We start from the raw sequence: 25947 nt of genomic DNA, 5'->3' as shown, positions 1-25947 counted from the left end.
ACTTCCCAGATGAGATTTCCTAATTGGAGTCTGAAGATGGAAAAGGAGTTTCCCAAGCAGGAACTTGGACTTAACCAGCAGATTGATAGGAAGAGATGACAAATACCTTTGGTTTTTCTTTTCTGCATTAGGAAAATTTTGTATTATCATATAGTGAACAAACATCAGTTGGGCATATACAATACCTCAGTCATTTTGCTGGCCCTGGATTATTTAATAGAGCTATGCCTTTAAAGCCCATCATAAAGGACAGTTTTGTTTATAAGGTAGATAGCCTAGATTTCATTTATGGTTTCTATCTTCCCAATTGATTCTTGGCATAAACGTATAGGACAGTATTTCTAACTTTGTTGCTAGTGCCAACATCAACATTTTGAATCAAAACACTTTGAATCAAAATCTGCCAGGCAGCAGATTTTTTAGCAAGCCATTTCATAAACTGTAATTAGTTTTCTATAAAGGGCAAATTATTTCCTTTCCAAGTTTCAGTCTTTATTATATTTTTTGTTATGCATTAATATCTACAAATTTCTATTTGGACTTAGCCCAAAGGAATCCACATCTTTTCAACCTATCAACTCTTCTATTTAAAACAGAATTTTCTATTATAAAAAAGGAAAATAAGAAAAAATTCCAAAGGAACTTAATAGGCCCATCAGGAAGGAGTAAAAAAGATCATTAAGAGAAATAATACATGAAAGAGTTAACAAATTTTCAGTATTACCTAAGTAAGCAAAACTAAAATATAATTGCTTGTCTTGATATTCAATCACAAAGAACTAATACATGTTTCAAATGACCATTTGTTAATTCTATATTAGGGATTCAAGGGATCAAGCAAAACTTGAAATTTCAAAATCAATGGTTGCAAAAAAAGGAATGAGCAACAATTTAGTTATTTACTACATTTACACATACTAATGATTACACATACAAATTTATATATTTTTATTGGTATTATAATTATACATAATAGTGGGATTCATTATGCTATATTCATACATGCACACAATTGGTTAAATCTTCTTCCTCAGTACCTTCCCTTTTCCTTCCCTCTCCTTCCCCCATCTCCTTACTCTATTGATCTCCCTGCTATTGTTATTATTATTTTAATTAATGCAATATGTATAAAAGTGAGATTCATTGTGTTACATTTATACTTGGTCACAGCATAATTTGGTAGACTTTATTCTCCACTACTTGCCCATGCCTTTCCTTCTTCCTCTATTCTATAAGTCTCTTTTTTTCATAAGATCCCTCCCTGTTTTTTAAGTATTTCTCTCTTTAGCTTTCACATATGGGAGAAAACATTTAATCTTTAACTTCTAGAGTCTGGTTTGTTTCACTTAGCATGATGTTCTCCATTTCTATCCATTTATCAGCAAATGACACAATTTTATTCTTTATGGCTGAGTAAAATTGCATTGTAGTTATACCACATTTTCTTTATTCATTAATCTGTTGACAGGCACCTAGCCTGGTTCCATAACTTGGCTATTATGAATTGTGCTGCTATAAACACTGGTATACATATATCACTATAGTATAAGGATATTACTCTTAATATCACTATAATAGTTCTTTTGAATAAATATCAAGGAGTGGGATAGCTAGGTCATAAGGTGGTTCCATTCCTAGTCTTTTGAGAAATCGCCATACTGCTCTCCAAAGTGGTTGTACTAATTTTCAGTCCCACCAAAAATGTTTTAAGTGTACCACTCCACACACACACACATCCTCACGAGCATTCATTATTTGTATTCTTGATTGCCATTCTAATGGGAGTGAGATGAAATCTCAGTGTAGTTTTGATTTGCATTTCCCTGATTGCTAAGGATGTTGAACATTTTTTTTCATATATTAGATATACTTTTAATGTACAAAGAATGTGTTGCATACCAGTGTTCTACATACTTGAAAAAAATCTTTCACACCTTGATGAAAACAAATAATCTGAAGCTGATTGCTAATTTGGTACAGAACAAAAACTTCTGGTTACCACATTACAATTATTCTCCATTAATAAGAGAACCAGAGGCAAAGAAAAAAATGCTAACATTGCAAAGAATTGTGAATTTACATTAGTTATGAGGATGAGTGGCTTGAATGAGAGGGTTGCTCAATTTGGGATTGGATACTGTGGGAATTTTTTTTTTTTTTCTCTCTACCTAGGCTGGACTTACTGCTAACAGAGAAACAGACAAAATTTTCAAGATCCTGCCAAACCTGGTGATCCCACATGTCTATGGAAATAAAAAGCTAATTAAGAGGCCCCCTAGGGACAGGTCAAAAGAGTTCTTTTGTCCTTACTGCCCTTATCCCAGTTCCTTGATGTCTTACTCCTCCTCTTTCATTCAGTCTACTCTAAAACCAAAGAATACACATTGTGCAGGTTTCTACCCTGGATTCCTTTACTGTAAATGCATTGGGCTATTAGAATGAAGAATTTTAAATCCCTTGACCTTCATCTCTAAACTTGCTTATTTTTAAAGTATTCTTTTTAAATAGAGCTCTGGACACTAAAAAAAAATAAAAAATCTTTTTAAAACTATTTTAAATTGGATAACTTTACTTATTATTTATTTATTTATTTAGGTACTGAGGATTGAAACTAGGGGCGCTTAACCAATGAACCACAAACCCAGACTTTTTTTTTTTTTTCTTTTTGAGACAGGGTCCCGTTAAATTGCTTAGGGCCTTACTCAATAGTTGAGGTTGACTTGGACTTTTCCATCCCCCTGCCTCAGCCTCCTGAGCCGCTGGATTACAGGACGTGCACGACCATGCTCAGTGGGTAATTTTAAATGTTAATATCTGATTAAAAGTTTACAAAATCCTTTAAACAACTTTATACCAAAGCTGATAAATAATACTTTGTCAAATTTCAATTCAGCTTCATGTTCTCCTAATTTCAAAGTTTGTGTTTACATGAAATTACTTGGGTTAAATTCCTGTTGGATTCATATTGACTGTGTTTCACCTCTTTGAAACAATTTTAGGGCTGAACTTCTACAATTATCACTCTGAGAATATAAACTGATGCACCTTCTAAAACGTGAGATTAACTATTTTGCAAATTCAAAGTCATTAATGTTATTTATTCCCTTGATAGTAAAATAAGGCATAATAGAGAAATTTTACTTTTCTTATATTCTCCCCTCTCCTACAAGGAAATTTAGTGCCGTTAAATTTTGTGTTTCAACCTCGTGCAAATGAAAATGTTCTGTCCAATTATATAAATTCAGTGAGTTTTTCAGTATTCAGAAATGTGTGGGTACTGCTATGCTCTTCACTAGCAGTGTTTTTTAGGCCACTCCACGCCAATATGTCCAAATTTCAACTTTAGGATTCAAATTCAAATATTGATCTATAAATCCTCTTACCAACACTCACAAGGAACATCTAAGAGTCACAGTAGGTTTCACGATACTAGTCCTTAACAGGACACGACTCCAACCAGTGCCCCAAGTACAACGTCCCGCCTCACGCTAGTCAGTAATTAACTGCTCCGGTGAACATTGCTATCTTAGTACCTGGTTGGTGCTTGGGCTTGTCAGTCACCTATAGTGGGTGGGGCCTCAAAAACTCAGATCTAAACCAGACGCCGCGATTTTACGTCATCGCAGAGCGACCAAAGCTGGAAAGGGAGGGGGTGGGGTTGTGAGTGTACCTCGGTGGTGGTGGGGGGCTGCCTGCGAAGGTATCATGGCTGCTGCTGCGGAGCTTAGTCACACGAGCAGCAGTGACAGCAGTCTGGAGGGAAGCTGCAGCCCCAATCTTTCCCGCGAGGTGCTCTGCGAAGTCTTTCATTCCTTGCACACACTGGCTGGACAGGTGAGTGGGGGGACTGGGCATAGGGCATTCGGCTCCCCCCCACCCCCCGCTCCCGCCCTTTATCCCTCCAGTGTGTGGTGGGGGGGCGGTGTTCGGGAGGGAGGCACCCGAGGACTGCCTGGGTGTGGGAAGGCTGGGTAGCTGAGGCCGGGAGTGGAATCCAGGCCCGGCCATTCGGATCAGAGTGAAGAGGATGACTGTACTGGGTTTACTTGGGTCAGTACGGGTGTCAGACTAGATTACCTTGCAATAGTCCTCCTGGAAAGTGAGTGGGACGATCTAGGTGAAAACCTGGCTTGGCGAGAATGTATGAATTTTTTGCGCAAACATTTTCTGAGTGTCTTGGAGATTCCTGACGCTCAGGGTCCTTGTACCCAAATTTATTCTTTATAGAAATTGGTCAGTACGGTCTGAGATTTTTGGAAAAGGGCCTCCTCCGCCTTTTTAGGATGATTTGTTCTTCTGAGTCACTTGGTTTTTTTGTTTTTGTTGTTTTTTTTTTTTTTCCTTCTGGCCTTGTGTGCATTTATTATTCTGTCAAACTCTGAGGAAAGTAAAGGAATTAATTAATCTTAAATATATTTCTAGTGTAAAGCTGGATGAGTTATCCATGACCGATATCGATTGCATGAGAACTGTCATTTAACTATTAACTAGTTTTGACTGATAAATCGTTTTTGCAGAAATGTAATAAAATTTAAAAACTAGGCTTTTCACATTCTATTCGATAAATACATTATTTCGTTATGATACAATAAATCAGATTTTAAACGAGAAACAAAGGTTTTTGCCTGCTTTTAAAAATATCTTCAATCTTAAATGGACAAATTTGTTCTGGGCTGTTACTATCGCGTGTAGTGGACACAGCAAGCATTTGTGCCAAAGAAAATGGTAAATTCCTATGAAAATAAAGCGCTTGCCCGACTTGTGAGAATTAGAATTAATCCTTTAAAAAGTTATTTCAATGTTTTTAAAAACCTTAATATGTTTGTTGTGATTTGCAAACATTAAGTTATTCACTCAGTTTTGTGTAATGAAGCAATTCTTCATAGAATCTCCTAAAAGATAGAACTGTTAAACTTACACACACACACCCCTTGATTTTTTTTTTCTCCTAAGAGTTGGGATCTTTTGATTGATATTAACATTTAAGTCTTAAGACCCAGGACATTTAAGTGATTTAAAAGTTAGAGAACTTTTTGTGGCATGGACATTGGAACTTTAAAGCTGATTCATATTCTAATGTCAAGGTGAAAAAAATTTATGCTCACCTAGTACTTAACAGAAATTTGTGAAGTTAACATTGAGAAACAATATGAACATTTCTTTTGAAATATTTTGCATGTTGAATTTTTCAAAATCACTTCAAATGTTTAAATATTTTGGTATCCTAAAGGTACTGATAGAGAAAATAAATTTTACTTATGTCACCTGTCAAAAATTTTTAGAGTAAACATTTGTGAGTTTTCCTTGACACAGTGAAGGGACCTTCTGGACAAGTATGAAAAATAAGATTGTTTCATAAATTAAATGCTGACCATTTGGGTAATACTTTATGTTTTGAATTGTATTGTTTTTAAGAATGAAAACTAGAATGCCATAGGTATAAAATTGCCCCTATTCCCCCACCCAGGGAGACAGTATTTCCTTTTGCAGAAAGTTTCAAGGATTTAAAAAGTGTATGTTTGATATGTCTAAATTCATTCTAAGTATGATTTGTATTATAAGCTCTCCCCAGTAGGAAAAATAGTTGAATTTTTAAAAGTATTTTCTACTCCAGATATAAAATTTAGTAATGTTAACCTTTTTGCTTGTCTCTGGATAGCCCATTTTACCAAGCTAAAAATGGTTAGTTTGGATTTTCATATTAATTTAATAAGATTTCTATTAAAAATGCATATTTAAATAATCTGTATTAATAGCATACTAACCGATTTTTGAGTGAATCTATATGGCAAAAGTGCATAGAATTCATATTAATAAGGAATTTGTTGAAAGAATAATTGGACATATTGGAATTATTTTAAAATTAAGTTGTGAAATTATGTGGTTTTCTTAAAAGACCAAGTATCCTTAATTGCACTTAAGACTTACATAAATTCTGATGAATTGAAATGAGTATATGATCCAAACATTAAAACTTCTTTTCTCTAGAAAATGTGGTGTTCTACTTGGGTTGAGGATTTGTCTGTCTTTTCCTCAAACCATATTTATAAATTTGCCATAATAGACTATAGACCTTTTGGTAGACTGTAAAAGTATGATAATGGATTATTTCCATACATAAACATAATCTGTGTAGGCATGAAAATAATATCTATTAAGATAATGCACTAAACTTAATGTAAAATCTTAATACATCTTTGCCAGTGCAGCTTACATAAAATTTCATATTTCTTTACACCTGTCTCATATGAACTGTAAATGCTTCTAGTCTTGTTCAAAGGGTGGTAAGTTTCTGTCACATGTTATTCAAAATAGTGCCCATTGGTACTCTGGGATCTCTTTGATTCCATGTACTATGATTCTTTTTGTTATTGTTATTACAACTAATGAGATCTATACTCAAACTTATGTAACACATATTTTTATTTTGTAGATAAAATGACTAATTTTTAATAAATTATTTCTGAAAAATAATACATAATTAACTTGGTTCTACTATAGAGTTTATCTTTATACTGTGGTATAAACACATATTCCTAGAAAGTTTATGGGGATCACTTTTATTCAAATGACTGCAGATGGAGACTCTACAATTTTCACTGATTTTGGTTTCAATTTTATATTTATGCTCTTGGTAGTTTTTTGGATATGACTTTATTTTTATAGATCATCAGTGAAAAAGAAATTTTCATGTAATGAGACCATGACATCTCACATCTTACTAGAAAATACTATTTAGCAAAAATCATGGGCATTCCATTTACTTTCTGGTAATTTATTTCACTATTATGGATAAGTATTTGGTTTTCAGTTTTAGACTTCCATAGCTAAATAATAGTTTAATTTTTATTTGAAGTAGATAATTGTGTTGCTATTTATCTCTAGTCTTTATGTGAATGAATAATCTTGATTTTTAAATTATTTAAAAAATTGATTAAAGTTGAAAACAATAAAAATGTGATTCGGAAGACATCAGAATTATGATGTATATCAGGTATGTATTTGTGTACATATTTAACAAAGAGAAGTCCACATAGTAGAACTTTTCCTAAAATAGTTGTGCTACCTCTGTTTAATGCTCTGAGCTGGAAGTGATACAGTTCTAAATAGGGCAATCCTATTTTGGACCCCATCCAAAGGTTTTCAAATATTGAAGTGTCTAAAGAAGCTTCATCTTTTTTTTTTAATCTTTCATGGCTGGTTTCACCTCTAAGATGGTCCCATTACACTGACCTAAGGAGAACATTAGAACGAGGTGTCATTTTGTTTGGGTTTTTTATGAAAGTCTGTACCTTTTTAGCTTTTTAAAATGGTAATTGAGTAGAGCATTTTAATATATCACTAAATACTTGATAACTTTGAACAAAAAAGGCATGTGTTACTCCACAAAAATCTTATTTTTGTGACAATCCCAGTTATACAGCTTAATCGTGTAATTTTTGTGATGTTGCTGGTTTGCTCCTTTGAAGCTTAACCTCAAAGATGATGTGGTGAAAATTACAATCGATTGGAACAAGCTCCAGAGCCTCTCAGCATTCCAGCCTGCATTGCTCTTTAATGCACTTGAGCAACACATTTTATATTTACAGGTAAATTTGATGTTTGAAATCTTAACTTGATATTGAAAATAAAAATTAGTTGTGGTTAAATTAGCTGGAGTATTTGTCAGTTTTATCTTAATAATAGATTAATAATGTTATTAATAAAAGGTTACTTATATCCAGATTGAATCTAAATCTGTTCATTTCAGTAGTGATCAGGACAGTTATGGCCTATGTATGCAATTCTATTCAATTCTAGACTTGCACTGAAAATTCAATACAGTTCCATCTATGGTGGGTTATAATTAAGCAATAAGACACGGCAGGTGTGTGTCATGCTATGATAATGATTCCATGCCTTGGGTGAGTTTGGAGGCTCATGGAGTGCTTTCAGTGGTTCAAGAAGTGGCATTATCCCAGCATGACACATCCTGGAGTGTCTATTGCAATTAAACAGTTTCAGCATAGTTTTTAAAAGAAAGTAATTTCTGTGACATTAATGTCTCATCTTAGTAAGTAGCCAGTTGCTATTTTATCTTTTCTTTACAGTTTTGAAATAATTCATCCTTGATATTAGAAGTCAATATTGAATTGTTATTTATAATAGTATTGTTTTATTTTTTAATATTTCAGGTCAATAACTGAACAGTATTATGGCTTTACTGGTTTCTAATTGAACATTTCTATAATTATAATTGTGTAAGTTGCAGTTTACCTCTATCAAAGTATAAAATATGAAGTGTCAAGAAGATGAGTAGAATTGTTTGAATTGGTCACTTTACTGTGATTAAGGTGTTAACAAGATTTCAGAAGAGTATTTGGTATAGCAAACAATGGAGACAAAATTGTAGGTATGAAAAAAATAATTTGAATATTAGTTAAGTGTTGGTGTGTTTTGACTAATGGAATAGGCATTAATTTTCAGTCCTTCATTCAATGACTGAAAAAATTTTACTCACTGCTACATGTTAAAATTAATAGTTGACCTTGTTTTTTAAGAGCAGAGCAGTGAGCTATAGAACTTAAATAAGGCCTAATTGGGAGAGGTGGGGGTGGAGGTAGATGGGTAATATAATTTACATTTACTGAGCTTTTTTACTCCTGTAGTATAGTGATAGGCATATATCTGTTTTCAGCTATGGGCCTTGGTAGAATTAGCTTTTCAGCCCCCACTCCCATGTTCATATTCTTTTGTAAAATTTAATTTCATGACCAAAGATGATATCTTGCCATGTCAGGAAAAGCCTGAGTGTTCACTCAGCATAACACCTATATATTTCATGTCTATGCTCTCTCATTCACTTTGGCCAACTGCAGTTTCAAGTGGAGAATCTCCAGTGATATGGTGATAATGCAGGGCTTTGCTGAGTGAGAGCACTGGCTCTCGTGTTAAGGAGGAAAAATACTAAGCCTTAGTGTTCTGAGGAGGCATTTGAATGACATGTTAATTAAGTGGCATTGGTGCCAGAGGCTGAAGCCTTTGATTTGGCACAAAATAAAAGATGAGTGACAGAATGATTTCCTCAAAGAAAATTTTAAATTTCCTCAGCTTTTCTTTCTTTTTCTCTCTTTTTCATTTTTTTAAACAAATTTATAGCAAAACGTTAAGTCTCAATAGCAAGAAACTGCAAATACTTGTATGTGGTCAGACCTATATATCCTTATGTACCAACTTTTTATATTTAATATTATTTCATTTACTTAGAAGAAATTTATATAAACATGTTAAATGTATAATTAATTTTGGTTAGTTTGAACCCCAGCAGATGGAATTGTGTTCTTCTCAGCCTTTTTTAGCAAAACTTCAGCCTCTCATTAAAGAGGAGAATTCAACTGCTATTGAAGAGATAGGAAAAACAGAAACGGGGAACAAGAATGAACTAAATGCCAAATTTCCCACTGGTGACCTACAAGAGGAAGAAAAGCACAAAGATTGCGATTTAGGAGATATGAAAAAGATACAAATCCATTTTGATCCAGAAGTAGTTCAAATAAAGGCTGGAAAAGCAGAAGTAAGAAGTTTGGGAGTGGGGCAAAAGAAGGGGGCAGTACATTTAAAAGTCTTACTGTTGTTTACATTTTAAAACATATTTGTTATTTGTAGATTGATAGACGAATATCTGCATTTATTGAAAGAAAACAAGCTGAAATCAATGAAAACAACGTCAGGGAATTTTGCAATGTTATTGATTGTAATCAAGGTAACTACCTAGAAATTAATTTTCATAGGATTTTAAGTACAATTTTTACAGTTATTGTAATCTTTGTTTTGTTTTTAAAAAGGAATAATATTAAGAACAATTTATTTTACAGGTTTTTAGTAACAAGGCAGTGGAATTTCCTTCCATTTAATAATAGTATATTGCAAAATTGTTTTTTTGTTTTGCTTACACAAAAATCAAATAAATGCTAACACAAAAATACTAATGTCCACTACAGGTTTGAAGATAATTTTAAAGTACCTTTAGGAAATGAAGGTGAAGTGTTGGGTGACAAGATTGTCCAGTCTCACTAATGAATTTTAAGCCTGTGAATGTACTTGTAAAATTATGATGTTAATACAGAAAGTGAACTTAGTAAGTTAATAGTATTCCTCAAGAGGGAGCAGTTTTCTCACTACTCCTAAATTGTGTGCAATGTTTTAAGTCACAATACAACCAATTTGTCATGAAGACCTTGGTGTCTTATGCTTTTTTCCTTTCTCTCACAGTGCATACATTTGCTGTTTTCCATCAGATTCTTCTTTCCCTCTTCACTTGATGCTATAATATGTTTACAGATCTGCAGGTATGCTGCAGAATACAAAATATTGCATAGCACTGCCATAGATCATACTCAGTCATCCTAGTAATAATCAGAAGAAGTATTTCTTAGAAAAATTATGAACAGAACATTCATAATTGAAATGAGCATTTTTCCTATTATCTCTAATATCTCTTGGCTAATTATGAACACAGAATTGTCAGATTAACCTAGAAGTTTTCAATATGATATGAAAACTGATTTTCTTAGTGAAATAATATAGGTTCAGTTTGGGACCTAAATTTAACTTTTCTACTATTAATTTTACATATGTATGTCTAAATTTGTTATAATTTCCTCTTAGTTTTTTAGAACAGGTGCAACATTGGCAAAAATCTCAGGTATTACATTCTAACTGCAAGCAACCCATGAGAAAGGGTCTGTTGAGGGAGCAAGCACAAGTGTCACTAATGTTATTCCTCTGTTCTCCCTGCTAACTCTATTATTATAAACCACCAGGGGATAGAAATTGACAAGAATTGAAATGCTCAGCAGGATTCCTTGGCCCATTCAATCCCTTGCTGGCTCAAAACAGTGCTAGTAAGAATTGCTCTGGAGAGTGACTAGCACATATATTCACGATCTTCACACCATGCTGAATTTCTCACTGATGGATCAGTTAATCTATATATTTGGAATATAGCTTTGGAATGGATAATAGCATCTTTTTTTAACTAAGAGTTAAATCCCATGAAATAGTAGAAAGAGAATTGGGAAGTGGTGGCCCTTTATGCATATTTTCAGGTGTCTCAAGAAAAATAAAAGAATATGAATGAGGTAGCACATGCCTATAACCACAGTTACTTCTGGAGCTGAGGCAGGAGGATCACAAGTTCAAGGCCAACCTCTGCAACCTAGAGACACCCTGTCTGAAAATAAAAATAAAAACATCTGGGGATGTTTGTAGCTCAGTGTTGAAGCACCCCTTCCTAAGTACCACCAAAGAGAGGGGGCGGGGAATAACTGTCTAGTCTCTAGATATAAAAGATAAATGGATTTGGAATTTTGTTCAGACAACTTATCAGAACTACTATAGAAACTTTAACTGAAAAAATACATTTTAATGTGTTAGTGTGTTCCTTTTAAGGCCTCTCATTTGATATAAATATAAAGAGTGTTTTTTTAAAAAAATGAAATTCCATAATTTCATAGAGGAAAAAAAGTAATTTTCTTTCAGTATCTCATTTATCGTTGATTTTTTTTTTCAAAATAAGGGAATTTTGAAGGAAATTAACTGCCAATACATGCTTTTACTAATGTTATTTTAAGCAATAGTATATATTATTACTATGTAGTATTATAGATTATAATATGCATGTGAGTATATTAATAGTATTATATGTTATGTTAATATCGTTCCAGTTTTCTTACTTTATAACTTATTTGTTCATATCTAACTTAAAAGAAACTGTACTTTTCAGCTTGGAAAAAAAATTGGAATAAATTTTTATTTACCTGAAGTTGCATTTTTTTCTAAGTGGTAGAATGGGAAGAGTAGATGACTTGTGATAGGGGTTTTTAAATGAACATCAGAAATCTAGGAAAAGTGGGAAAGTATATGTTATTTTTGAGATAAAGGACTTTTTTATGTGGAGTTCTGAAATTAAAAGATGTTAAATATATAATCAGCCCTTTTTGTTTGGTATTCAATAATTGAATAATAGCAACAAAAATATTAAAAATATTTTTAACAAAAGATATTTCAATAAAAATGAGTTCTATTTCTCTAATGAAGTAGTATTAAAATACAGTATTCTATAATATATAAATTATTTTCTCCAGAGGTTCAAATGGTTTTTAGGGACATTGGTTTACATTAAAAATTGTATTGTTACGTTTCTTAATGGCTTTTTTGTGTATAAATCTGACCATTAGATAAAAATATTAGATGGTATGATTCATTTTAGAGGATGGATTTGGTCTATTCTGTATGTGATGGTAATTTTAGTTATTGTCATTATTTAAAATCATATTCTCTTATTATGAGTAATATATTAGTATGAATTATTAGGTTTATAAATCTGAATATATTTAACTTTATATTCATCTAAATTCTCCTTAGAAAATAGTTGTGCAAGAACTGATGCCATTTTTACCCCTTATCCTGGATTTAAAAGTCATGTAAAGGGTAAGTAACTGTGGCATAATATCTTTGTCACTAACAGAAGCTTATTCTAGCTTATTAACAGAATGGAATAAAAATAAATTTCCTATTTAAGTTTGTTTATTATAAAACAAAACAAAAATATTGCTATTCTTCATTTCTGGGTTTGTAGTTAGGTGAAAAGAATATAATGTTAGCAAATTTCTGTTTCTGTTTTTGAAATGTAAATGGACATAGGCTTTAAAGTTTCTTAACTTCAGTTTCTAGAGTTGTGAATACATATGGACCACAGACTAGACCTGAAGGAATTCAAGGGTCAGGTCATAAATCCAACAGTATGCTCCGAGACTGTGGTAATCAGGCTGTAGAAGAACGACTACAAAATATTGAGGCTCACTTGCGATTGCAGACAGGTAAGCAAAGTGTTAGGTGATGCCTGAAAATGTAGCTTTGCACGTAGTTAAAGAAATACCAATTCATTTACTCACCAAATTTTCATTGAGCACGCATTATGTGTAAAACATTGTTCTGATTGATACAAAAATGAATAAGGCACTGTCGGGTCAGTACTCTTAATGAATTTACAGTTTTTATCATGTATGCTTTTCTTTCTCTCACACTTCTTGCCATTTTCTAAAATTGAGAAAGGGCTAGTAAGTTAGGAATAGTTTCCAAAATAGATCCTGGTAGCCTCAGTTTATTAAAGTTATAGCTGAAAACTAATGTAGTTTTTTCCTATAACTGGTTTCAGAACTTACCATATCTACCTCTTATCACCCACTGTGCTAGGTACAAAATGATGACAAATGGGGTTTTAGTCCTCAAAAATCTCTTAGTAAGAATAAGCATATAAATAAATAAATGCCACAGGGAAAGTCAGTTAACATTAATTGAACAATACTGCCAGTCTCTCTGAAAGTATATCATCCTAGTACTTAATAGTACTCTTTTGAGGGATTGGTACTATTATCATTGGATAGAAAAACTGAAGTTCAGAGAGCTCAGTACCTTGCCTAACATAGTGACAACTGGAAATCAAGCCCAAATCTTAACTGACTGTAAAGCCTGAGTTTCCCTCCCTGTGTAGTCACCATGTCCTGTTGATACTGCCTCCTAAATATCAGTAGGTGAAGCCACTATGATCTCTTCCTTGGACTGACTAAAGGATATTAAGTAGTTTGTTTGCCACTAAACTTCCTCCCTAGGTCAGCCTTTACCCTGTGGCCAAATTGTACTTTTAAAAGCTCAAATCCAATCTTATTTCTACCCAGCTTCCATACATGCATACCAAACTTCTTATTTGTCCATTCATTCAACAAATGGTATTTAGCTCCTGCTATAAGCCAGGTGCTATTCTAGATTCCAGTAACTATGTCTGATCAAAAGTTCTATTTGGGAGAGAAAGGAAGTCAACCAAGAGAAGGAAAAGGAGATTGAGACTGGAGGAAGTTGTAATTTTAAATATGATTGTCCATACCTATACTGGCCATATCTCTGGACTTCCCATCTCCCACTCATTTTATTACCCTTAAGCCTTTGCACTTATGCTTTCCTTCCTTATTCCAGACCAGTGTGGATTCCTCTTTTATATACTCTCATAGCCTCTGGTACTCCCTGCTCTTCTTTCAAGCAGTTATTGCAGCTCTGTTTGCTTAATGTACATATCCCCTGCTAGATAGTAAGGTCTATGAGAATGGAACTATGTCTGTCATGTTCATTATACTTTGTGTCTAGTGTAATGTCTGGCATGGAACAGGTGCTCAAATGTTTACTGAAGGAACAAGTTGTTCATTTCACCTTTTCAGATATGTGCATGGTAGAGTGGGACAAAAAACAGCTTTTGTAAGGGATGTCAAAGTATGGCATTCTTAATGAAGTGACATTTCAGCCCTCAAAGGATTAGTAAGAATTTTCCAGGAACAAAGCATTTCATAAAGAGGAATAGTGTCTGCAATAAAGGACAGGGACGCCATATGGTTCAGGAAATTTCTGAATCCAATCTAGCTGGAGTATTTGCTGGATGGAGAAGGTAGAAGAAGATAAGAGAATGAATAAGTCTTTAAGTGTAACAAGAAGAAAATGGGTTTAAAATGCAACTGTATAGAAAGGATTGACTGGTTAAATCTCAAATAGTTAATTCTTTTGAAAAATATCTGTTGAATGCTCTCTGTGTGACAAGCAGTATTTTAGATACAAGGAACACTGATATGATGTGATGATAGGCCCCAGCTTCAAGGACTTTATAATCTAGGTAGCAGAAAGATTAATAACAAAATTGAATTTTAAAGGGCAGTGAAAAAGGGTATTATGGGGGCACAAGGAACCTCAATGTGAAGCAGTTCAGGGAATGACTTATGACCCAGTGAACTGGCTTTTGAAAGGTATAGGGAACATTCTAGATAAATGGAGCAAGAGCAAAGTCAAAAGAACAAATTATTCATTTCACCTTACTCAAGAGTAAGAACAACCAAGGTCCTAAGATAAAAAACATATTCTCAAAAAAAAACCTATAGAGTTTTTGTATTTAACAGGTTGATACTTTTGATATGGTAATTTACCACCATATTCTTTTAATTGCATAGTGATTGTCTAATTATATATTCATTCAGTCAATAAATATTGAGCACTTGCACCATGCCAAGTATTGTAGTCTATGCATTGATGCTTCTTAGCTTTGTGCAGTGCACAAGCTGCCAGTGAATAGAACAGATAAAACTCTTCTGCTCTCTTGGAGCTTACATTAAAATGGGGAGACAAATAACAGGATGTTGTGTGTGAAATTAAAGAAAGGAGGATAGAGAATGCTGGGTAGGGGGAGATAGTAGTATCCATATTTGAGTACCAGAAAAAAGAAATCAGGTGGCTGGAACCCAATGTATATGGGGAGAATGTAGGACTTTGTAGGCCATTGTAGGGCAGGTAAGTATTTGAAGGGTTTGAGCTGAGAAGTTATAGGACTCAGCTTACCTTTTAAAAGGATCACTGGCTGCTGAAAATACAATCTTTGGAAGCAAGGCAAAAATGGAGGCCTATTTGGAGGTTGTGATAATCCAGGGAGAGATGGTGGTAATCTGGAGATTGGTTACAGTGGAGATGATAAATGGAATGCTTCCAGATACAATCATGAACTTGAAATTAAGTGACCTTAATTTACTACCTCCTCCCAAAAAATTTATTGTTGAGAATTATGGTAAAATCCCCTTTTAACAGTTTTTTCCCCCTAGGCCAAAAAAGATAATATGGCATGTAGGGAGAGATATAAATTGAAGAAAATAATATGACATTGCAACAACTAAATTGAACCATCATTGGTCACTAAGTATTTTTCTCCTCTCAAGTAACCATCAAAGCCTGTCAGAAATACAAATTGTTCTACACAGAAATTATTAATATCTTATAAAACGAATGTAACATGAAAGTCCTAGCAATATAGGAAATACATTGCTTATATCAAGCAATATAAGTGGAGTTTGGAAAGAGGAGGTACAGTATAAATTTGTCCCATGGTTTATAATATGAAAATAAAAGCTAAGAATGGATTTCATTCTGTTTTTCTGTTGTTTATTTTTTTAAGTTTAAATATTTCTTATTCCTTTGCATAACTGTCTCTGCATGATGTTAAGAAGGAATTATTCAGTAGTGTTTCAGAATCTCTCTTTTTAAAATATACATAGGTGGTCCAGTGCCAAGAGACATTTATCAGAGAATTAAAAAGCTTGAAGACAAAATCCTTGAACTGGAAGGCATCTCTCCTGAATATTTTCAGTCTGTAGTAAGTATAAGTGTCTTTTAAAAGTAAAGAATTTCTTATCATTTATTAAATTTAAAATTAAAATTTAAAACCCTAATTTATTATAATTAGAGTTTTTCATTGTGTATCAATTCATTCATTGGTCTGTGTATAAAGTACTCTTTTAATAATTAAAAAAATAAATGAACACAGCATTGTGTAGGAGGAAGTTAATGGTTTTTTAAAAATTCTGATTCTGAGCCAGGTGTTATATATGGCATACATCTGTAATCTCAGGGATTTGGAAGGCTGTGACAGGGGATTGCAAGTTCAAGGCCAGCCTCAGCATCATAGTGAGATCCTAAGCAATTTAGCAAGACTCTGTCTCAAAATAAAAATGTCTGGGGATGTGACTCAGTGGTTAAGTACCCTTGGGTTCAGTCCCCATAAACCCTCCTCCACTCCCCCCCCAAAAAAATTCTGATTAGAAATATTGAAAATATTTTAGTGTTGTGTTTTTTGTTTTTGTTTGTGTGTGTGTGTGTGTGTGTGTGTGTGCTACAGAGGATCAAATCAGGACATTATGCATGCTTGACAAGTGCTTTGTCACTGAGATGCATTCCAAGCCCCCAGATTTAGAAATTTTAAAAGGGATACCTTTATTATAAATTATCCAAATTCTCTTATGCTCTTTTCATAGCATAATACATCAGCCTGGATAGTAGTCAGTCCTGTGACTCTGACCTTGCTATCTTACTTGTAAAGCAAATGTTTCTGCTAAGGCCTACCTCTGTCAGTTATCTCTTCTGTTTTGTTTAATTCTTCTATCTCTAGATTATTTCACTCAGGGCATAGACAGTTACATTTTTCCATGCTAAACAAGCATACATCTTAAGCTGCCACCTTTTCATTACCTTAACTACTAGACTTTTTGAAAGACCATATTTCAATTTATCTAATTCCTCAACTCTGGCATCCGTCCATCTGTCCATTCATTCATTTATTCATCCATCCATCCATCCATTCATTCTTATTTTCCTTTCTTAAGAAATTATACTGACAAGTATTTTCTTTGGCACATCAGCATTTTTCAAGCAGTCCTGAGCTCATTATGTTTTCCTGAGTCTTCTGAGGTGATTTTATATATATATATATATATATATATATATATATATATATATATGTATGTATTTTTCATCATATATATATTTTCATCATATATATACATATATATCATTTTATATATACACATATATAAAATACATATCTTTTCTGAGGTTTATTTTTTAAGACATTCCATATTAGAACTAAAGTAATGTAAAAGTAAGATTATACTAAAACTCCTGTTTCTGAAAATTACACAAAATAACTCACATTAGTATGTATCATATCAATCACTGGTGAAATATATTTAACATTCATTTTAGGTATAGCAACATCTTTCATAAGTTACAGATTGTGTATTAGAGTGAGGTACCAAAAAGAAGTATTTCCAGAGAAAGGCTGCAAAGACTTGAATGATAAAAATTCAGAGGAAGATATTCATCTCATTTACTGCTCTCAAATGTAAAATGAGGTTCATAAAGTACTAAAGGCTGAAGCAGGAAGATACCAAACACTTAGTATACTGCCTAGTACATGGTAAAAAGCTCTGTAAATATTAATATTTATTTAATTTCAAAAACCATCTATAAAGTAGTTGTATAATCATGGATAAGGCAGTCAGTTTCTCTGGCCTTCAGATGTCTAATTTTAGAAAATGTGATAATTGTATTACATATTACAAAGTTCTTTTCACTTTTAGAATTATTCTAAGGATGTTTTTCCCTAGAAAATTTTATTAAAATTTTATGATTCTTTTCCTACAACAATCTACTGTAAGTTTTTCTCAAACTGCTTTTATTAAGTAGTCCCTAAAAGGTTATTTTTCTAGTTCAGTTTCATACCTTGTTAATATAATTTTTATTAACAATAGAACTGATCTTACAAGGGAGTATGGTAGTATCAGATGACTCCATTGAGGCCTTTCTTCATAATTTATCTCTTCTGATTCTAATTTATAAAAAACTTTATATATAAACTTAGTTAACAAGTGAACAAGCCCTCCACATCACAATTTTGTAGTTTTTAAAATTTTTTAAAATTTAAAAACAATTTTTTTTTTTTTGGATCTGTCGTACATGAGATAGAGTATTTAATTTAAGAGGTAGAAGTAGTCTTTCCCAGACTACTTCTGTTTTAACATTTGAATAGGGAAGGGACCTGTGAAAACAATATTTAGAAAGATTTCTATACCAGTGAGAGGAGACCAATGAAAAGGGAGAAACTAAAGACGAAGACACAGCAATGTATTAGCTAATAATGTGTGAAATGAGATCTTAAAATAGAGACTTGAGTGAGAAGATTAAATCAAGTAGGAAAGAAAAGTTGACAAATACTGATGATTGGATGTGGAAAGAAATAACAAGGATATTTCTGGTTGGAAAAATGATACCATAACTGATAGAAATAAGCAGATCTATAGGGGAGTTGTGTTTTGTTTTGTTTGTTTTGGTGAACTATGAATTTGAAGTCATAGGAGGATAAGATAGAAATGTCAGGCAAGTTTTTGAGATTCAGGGCTTTACTAGAGACAATTGAGAGAGTCTGCTTAGAGGTACTAATTAAAACACTGATGGGTAAAAACACTGCAGCTGTCAAAAGGCTTGAAGTTTGGTGACTACCTCTCTTCAGGGGCAGGAAGCATTAGATATGTAGACAAAAGATTGGCCTGAATGAATTAGCAATTCAAAAAGAATAGATGATGGCAACCTGTGATAAAAGTAGTGCTTTTCTAAAGTATTTCCAAACATGTTAAAAATAATAGTTAGGCAGGGTGGCAGGAGGAAGCTGAGGCAGGAGGATCATGAGTTTCAAAGCCAGCCTCAGCAACAGCAAAGCCCTAAGCAACTCAGCTAGACCTTGTCTCTAAATAAAATATAAAAAAAGGCCTGGGATGTGGCTCAGTTGTTAAGCACCTCCAGGTTCAATCCTCGGTACAAAAATAACAACTTATCTTTGATTTGGACATTTCTCAATGTTGGAAGTGACATATCCATATTAATATTGAGCCACAAGCAGACAAAGAGGTGGAAAGAGTTAAACATTCAGACTGATTCTGTTCTCCAGGCCTGTGAACTGATATGGCACCAGCACAGGGGGAAAACGATTTCATGCTCACCCTTATATAATATAATGAGTGAGTCCTTGCAGGGAATCACACTCCTTGCTTGAATAGAACCAACTCAAGGACTGTCCTTTTGCTTGAGAGGAGTTGAGCATGCTGTGTGCCCTGTAGAGGATGGAGCACATGACTCATCACCCTCACCATCCTCATGCTAAGACTACATGTTGGTAAAAGCACAATTTTACATACTTATTGCTAATAAGTGTACTGAAGAAACTATACACGGAGCACAGTACTCTAGCTTCTAAATTTGGAAATCATGGGAGACATGGGAGCCCATTAAATTTGGTAAAGATTGAATTTTTTTTGGAAATTGAATTTTTGAACTCTGAAGATTTTATTTGAAATGTGTTTATCTTAAATTCACAGGTAGATGAATCCTAAACATAGGAATGCTTCTCAAAATGAGATTGAGATTATCAAGGTAGCACTGGAGCATAGCATATAAAAAGGTGAACATTTGCAGAAAAAGAGATGCAAATTGTATTCAGCTCATAAAACAGGTTTTATATATATAATTTTTTTTTCATTTAATGAAACACATAATACTCCAATATAAGTTATAATGTACATAAAATGGGAACTATGATCCCAAAGATCTTTATCGTTCACATTATGTGGAAAGGGTTTAATATGGTAATATTTTTAAGAGTATGGCTTAATAGACTGTTTAGGAGATGTGATCTTTTATCAGTATTTCCAAAGAATTCCTTACTGATTTTAAATTGTGACACTTGAAAACAGTAACTGCTTTATGTTTCCACAAACCTCTGTTTACTTTATAGAGCATATGACTTATATGCTTATGCATCTGTTTTTCACACTATATTGAACCTCTCAAGGGCAGGAACTATGTCATGTTTATCTCTGACTATACAGAACATAGTAGATATTGAGTAAATGTGCAAATGAATGGATAGGACGCAGCTGCTAGTTAATTATTTGACTTTCAAAGGTGTGTTAATTTGCTCCAAAGCACTAACTAGGCATAGTTTTTAGTCAGTAATGGTAACTTCTGGTTCTCAAGGGGAATATTGGGAAGGGGAGTGCTAAAGGACAAGTCAATATATACAAACCATGTGTGTGTTTAAGTGTGTGGGTATGTAAAGTATGAGTGAACAATTACCTAGCTGGAAAATTAGATTGTAAGCATATTTTGGAGGGGCTTGAAGGTCACACTAGAGTTTGCACTTCCCATATTATCCGAGCAAAACTAAGGGGTTTTTTTTGTTTGTTTTTTTTTTGTTGTTGTTGTTGTTGTTGTTCTTGTTGTGTTTTGTTTTTTTTCCCCCCTCCTAAGGAGGTACTGGGGATTGAACCCAGGGCACTCTATTACTGAGTTATATCCTCAACCTTTTTTATTTTTGAGTTCTTACAATTTTGAGACAAGTTGTCAGGCTGGCCTTGAATTTGGAATCCTCCTGCCTCAGCCTCCTGAATAGTTGGGATTATAGGCTTGTACTACCTTGCTCTGCTAATTTAATTTTTGAGAAGGGAGAAATGTAATTTAGGTGCTGTCTGATAGCATTTTGAAGTCTCAGTTGGAAAGAAATTGGAGTCAAGGAAACTAATTTAGAAAGCCTGCCTTTGTCCAAGCTGGAGAGAAATGAAAGTTTGAATCAGGGAAATGGAAGTAAAAGGGAAGAAACTTTAAAGACAATACACATATAGAATCAATTGCCCTTTACATATGATTAAAAGGAAAAAAAACTGGATGTAGTGGTGCATGCCTATTATCCCAACTACTTGCAAAGCTGAGGCAGGAGGATCACAAGTTTAAGGCCAGTCTCAGCAATTTAGAGACACCCTGTCTCAAAAAAAAAAAAAAAAAAAGGAAGGGCTGGGGATGCAGCTCAGTGATATAGCATCCTTAGTTTCAATCTCCAATACTGGAAAAAAATGAATAAAAATAAAAGGAAAGAAGATGTTTGGTTATAGAAGAGGTCCTTACCCTTGAGTTTCCTATGCATGAGTTCCCTGGATGTGTGTGTATAATATCATCTTTTCATTAGGACTCCGGTATTACAAATGTAGCGATCAATTATCTCCTATAGTAAAATAGTGGGAGAAAAGGGACAGTTTTGCATTCTCTATACAGTTGTTTCTTTAGTGTGCTGTTCTCCCAAATATTTCTTCTCATGTATCAAAACTTATTAATATTTTCACCTTTTATAGAGATATCTTTATATCTAAGCTGGTCTATAGTACTCATACTAGATATGGTGTTTCTAAGTGTTATACTTATGAACATATTCTGCTCAGACCTAAAATAAGCCCCAAAGACTCATTTTATTTTGTTTTCAAGTCATTGATCCACTGATGTCCTTATTCTCCTGATTCTGATATTTTTAACTTTGGTTTCAGGACACAATAACAATCTGATTCCTTCATGACAGAAAATAACAATATTCTACAAGTTAATCTGTTAAGATTTAAGTATATTTAAGGAGAAGTATATTTAAGGATATTAAGGGGAAGTATATTTTCATCAAGTACCAAAAAAACCACCCTTTGGGAAGGTAGGAAACTGAGCAAAGAACAAATGAAATGTTAAGTCCCTCCTTGCTCATAGAACCCACCACAAGTATCTAGTTCAGTTTGGTAAAAGAAGGAGCATGTTTTTCTGAGCTCTATTTTTCTATATTTAATAATTCCAGCACTTAATGATTTCTTGTTTTTATAGCAACTAATAAAAGGCATTCCTAGATGGTCTTAAGAGTCTGCATTTTTATTTTATTTTTACTCATTTATTTTTTGTGGTACTGGAGGTTGAACCTAAGGGTGCTCTGTCACTGAGCTATATCCCCAACTCTTTTTATTTTGAGACAGGATTTCACTAAGTTGCCTAGGCTGGCCTTGAATTTGCAATCCTCCTGCCTCAGTTTCCTGTAGTAGCTGGAATTACAGGTGTGTGCTACCATCCCAGTTTATGTCAGCCTTTGATACAAGAGAAAATGTGACTTTTAACTTCTTATAAATCTCAGTGGTGAGAATGCTCATGAGAAAATTCTGCCACTTACAGTCAGAATTTCTTTGTAAGATACACTAATTTACTAATTTGCCATCGAAAAGCTTGTGGTGTTGTAAAACTAAGAACATAGATTAAGGTTTAAAAGGTTCAGTACTGTGTCAATATAAAGATTGTTAGCTTCAAATACAAAAAATCTGAACTCAGACTAGCTTCAGTAGTGTGGAAATTATCTTATAATAAAACAGGAAGTACAATGATAACAATCTTCAGGGTTAATGGATTCAGTGACTAAAGCATAATTGTTGGAGAATGAGTTCTTTCTCCTCTCAGCTCTGCTTGGTGTTGGCTTCTTCCCCAGGCAGATGGCAATACAGCTACAGCACATTCAGGTGTCTTATCCATATGAATATACACAGGAACAGGCTCTTTTGAGTACTTTCTCTCAAAAATGGGGAAGTTTTTTCCCAGAAGGTCTCTTAATCCTCTGTGGACTTCTTATTGGCCAGAACTGGGTCCATGCCTACTTCAGTCACTGGCAAGACCAGTGGGGCATGGTTAGTATTCCCTTCAATTACACAGATAAGCAGTGGATAAAGAATTGTTTGCATGGACAACCACAATGCCATTTATAGCCAAGGTGTGTGTGTGTGTGTGTGTGTGTGTGTATGTGTGTGTGTTTTCTCACCCCTTGGCCTAGTATACCAAATTCCATTTTCCTTGTCTATTACTGCCTCATCTGTTCAATATCCTGGGATGGAAAGATTAAAAAATGGAAATTTAATAGAAAATCCTAATGAGACTCTTTCCACAGTCATTCAGGCTCATTAGAAGCTGGTAATAATGGGAAAGTATCTATTGCCAGGGATAATCTTGCTTCTGCAGTATTGCTGTGTACCTTAAATATCATCACTTTCAGAGGATAACTTCAGAATATAGGGATGTGGATGCCAGCAGATAATGCTTGGTAGGTTTGTGGGCTTTTTTCTTATTGGAATTTTCAGAGCCTGTCCATGTTTAAAAAAAAAAACAAAAAACAGAGCCATTGTTAGGAATATCCATCTATGAAACATGCCGTGTGCTCAGGAGGCCCGTGGCTAGCACAGCATGTTGACCTGTGCCTGGCCACCAAAGCGTTTCTTGTTCTGGGTTCTTGTTTTAAGAATTGCTTGTCCTCTCCTAGGCTCTGTTTATTCTTCTTGAACCCAGGGCCTGTGCATTCAAGGCAAGCACTCTTCCAACTGAGCTATATACCCAGCACCTGTCCATATTTTATATAGTATTCTGTAAAGGAAATGATACTCTCATTTTCTAAACATTGATTATTTACCTTTTATTTTCTTTTCTTTTTTTTTTACTTTTAAACTAGAACCTTTCTGGAAAAAGAAGAAAAGTTCAACCACCTCAAGTAAGTTATGCATCTTCATTTTCGCTTCTGCAATAGATTGATTCATTTCATATCTTATTAATTAAGAATTTCTACTGTGATTGACTTCAGGTTATACCATGGTAAGATTTAGAACTGAAGAAAGGGCAATATAAACTAATATATGTGAATTAAAGAAATATATGTATTTCAAGGGTATAGAATGACTCAGATGGGTTAAATAAATATAAAAATGTTTATCCTGTTTTTAATAGTAGAAGAATGTATCAGTTCCAAAATGCCTAAAAATAATAAGTGTTCAAGTATGTTAATTCTCTTCCCACCTCACCTTTTATGGACATTACTTAACTAGAAGGATTTAAATCAAAAAGGGGATGTTGGTCAGAGGATGATTTCAGCCCACCTCTGCCCATAGTAATACTTAATAATTTGTTGAATCTTAAGTAATAAGATTTTGCTAGTCTAAATGATGCTAATGTAAATTTAAAGTTTAAAGTAGGGAAAAACTTTTATAATGCAAGGGATCAAACCTAGGGCTTTGCATATGCTGGCTTTTTTGCGGGGGCAGGGTACTGAGGACTGAATTCAGGGACATTAAACCACTGAGCCACATCCCCAGCCCTATTTTTTGCATTTTATTTAGAGATAAGGTCTTGCTGAGTTGCTTAGCTCCTTGATCTTAAGGCTGGCTTTGAACCCGTGCTCCTCCTGCCTCAGTTTCTTAAGCTGCTGGGATTACTGGCATGTGCCACTGCGCCCGGTGGCTTATTTTTTAATATTACTTATTTATTGTAAAACTTTGAGTAAAATTTTAGATACCAGCTATTTTTTTCCAGGAGAAATACTGGATTACAATTGACTCCTCAAACTGGATTTGTAGGTATTTTAAGTTTAAAGTTAAACTGATCCTAAATTTTACTGTTGATAATGAGAATATTCAGTTTTGTTGTGTTTTTTGTTATTGTTGTTGTTTTGTTTTAAGTTTTTTCTGTCCTTCAAAGTACCAAAAAAAGTCAGGAGAACTTTATCATTGGGAAAGAAAAAGTAAAGAAATATTCAAGTCTTGTTATTTCATGCCTTTATACTTATGATATAGTCATTAGATATAGCTGTTAAGCTTCAAAATTATTCTCATGAGGAAACTGATAACATTTTATCATGCTATTGAATATTTTAAATATTTATAGTTCATTTAGTACTTTATTTGCATTAAGATACTTCAGAGTCTTATTCAGCAATTTGTGTTCTTATTGTTTATAGCAGAACTATTCACTGGCTGAACTTGATGAGAAAATTAGTGCCCTCAAACAAGCTCTACTCAGAAAATCAAGAGAAGCAGAATCCATGGCAACTCACCACCTTCCATGAAAAATTCCTCTCATCTTTGTCAATTTACTTTTTTTATATATGTGTGTACCTTACACTTTAATTAATTAATGGATATGTATTTATCAATGTAAATTTTTCTGTGAAGTCAAGGTGTATTTTTACATGATTCTATCTTGCAACAAGTAATCTTCATCTATTCCAATGAAGTTTGGAATAATCAGTGTGCTAAAAATAGCATTGTTGGAATTTATTCCCTTCTGTTTTAAAGGAGGTATTTTGGAAGTTGAAAAACTTAATTTGGAAGTACCTTGAGGTATTGTTTCGTTTTGTTCTGTTCTGGTTTTTGGTGAACTACAGGAAGATTATTTTGATAGTGAGATTTAAAATGAACTTTATATTTGTAACATTGGTTAACCAGTTTACTAGTTTAAATGTGTACATATGGGCATTCAACAAGAAAATCCAGTCTGAAATGAATTTTAAATCCATGTATAAACTTATATTTTTATTTCTTAAATGTCAGTTAATGTAAATAAACAGTTGATCCAAATTTATCCTTTTATTGACTGTGTGAGCTTGAGCAAGATATTCTCACTTTGTGCCCTAATTTCCTAATTTATAAAAGGGTAATAATAATGGAACCTTACTTCATTGATTATTAAGAATAGGTGAGATAATGCATTACAGATTTTGAAACTGTCTGTTCCAAAGGAATTATTAACTGTTGTCATTGAATGAAACCTCGTCTATTTGTGGAGAGTAGTAATGATATTACAAAGAAGTTATATTGCTATAGTTGGAAATTAAACATTTAAAAGATGCAGTTAATTATAATATCCCAAGTCTTTCAAGGAGTAGCT

General features: G+C 33.5%; 1 protein-coding gene across 2 annotated transcripts; it reads left to right on the top strand.

Moving 5' to 3' along the window:
- Positions 1–3644: 3644 nt before the first annotated feature.
- Positions 3645–25627, top strand: Mbip (MAP3K12 binding inhibitory protein 1). 2 transcript variants are annotated; one of them, XM_026414168.2, is made up of 9 exons: positions 3645–3834; positions 7470–7589; positions 9329–9553; positions 9646–9742; positions 12406–12471; positions 12708–12860; positions 16122–16219; positions 23741–23779; positions 25022–25627. In XM_026414168.2, the coding sequence occupies exons 1-9, from the start codon at positions 3706–3708 to the stop codon at positions 25124–25126; spliced, it is 1032 nt and encodes a 343-aa protein (XP_026269953.1). In that variant the 5' UTR covers positions 3645–3705; the 3' UTR covers positions 25127–25627. The 2 variants fall into 2 exon arrangements, with proteins under 2 accessions (XP_026269953.1, XP_026269945.1); XM_026414160.2 differs by having other exon boundaries at positions 25019–25627.
- Positions 25628–25947: the final 320 nt, after the last annotated feature.

This window comes from Urocitellus parryii, chromosome 6 (assembly GCF_045843805.1).
Source record: "Urocitellus parryii isolate mUroPar1 chromosome 6, mUroPar1.hap1, whole genome shotgun sequence".
NCBI lineage: Eukaryota > Metazoa > Chordata > Mammalia > Rodentia > Sciuridae > Urocitellus > Urocitellus parryii.
Note: the sequence above shows the minus strand (reverse complement) of the source record. Positions and strands in the feature narration are given on the sequence as shown.

Excerpts from the sequence above, each read along its gene's own strand:
- Mbip (XM_026414160.2), top strand. The coding sequence starts at position 3,706 with ATGGCTGCTGCTGCGGAGCTTAGTCACACGAGCAGCAGTGACAGCAGT. Across the intron at positions 3,835-7,469 it reads TGCACACACTGGCTGGACAG|CTTAACCTCAAAGATGATGT; the intron begins GTGAGTGGGGGG and ends GCTCCTTTGAAG. Across the intron at positions 23,780-25,018 it reads GAAAAGTTCAACCACCTCAA|CAGAACTATTCACTGGCTGA; the intron begins GTAAGTTATGCA and ends TATTGTTTATAG.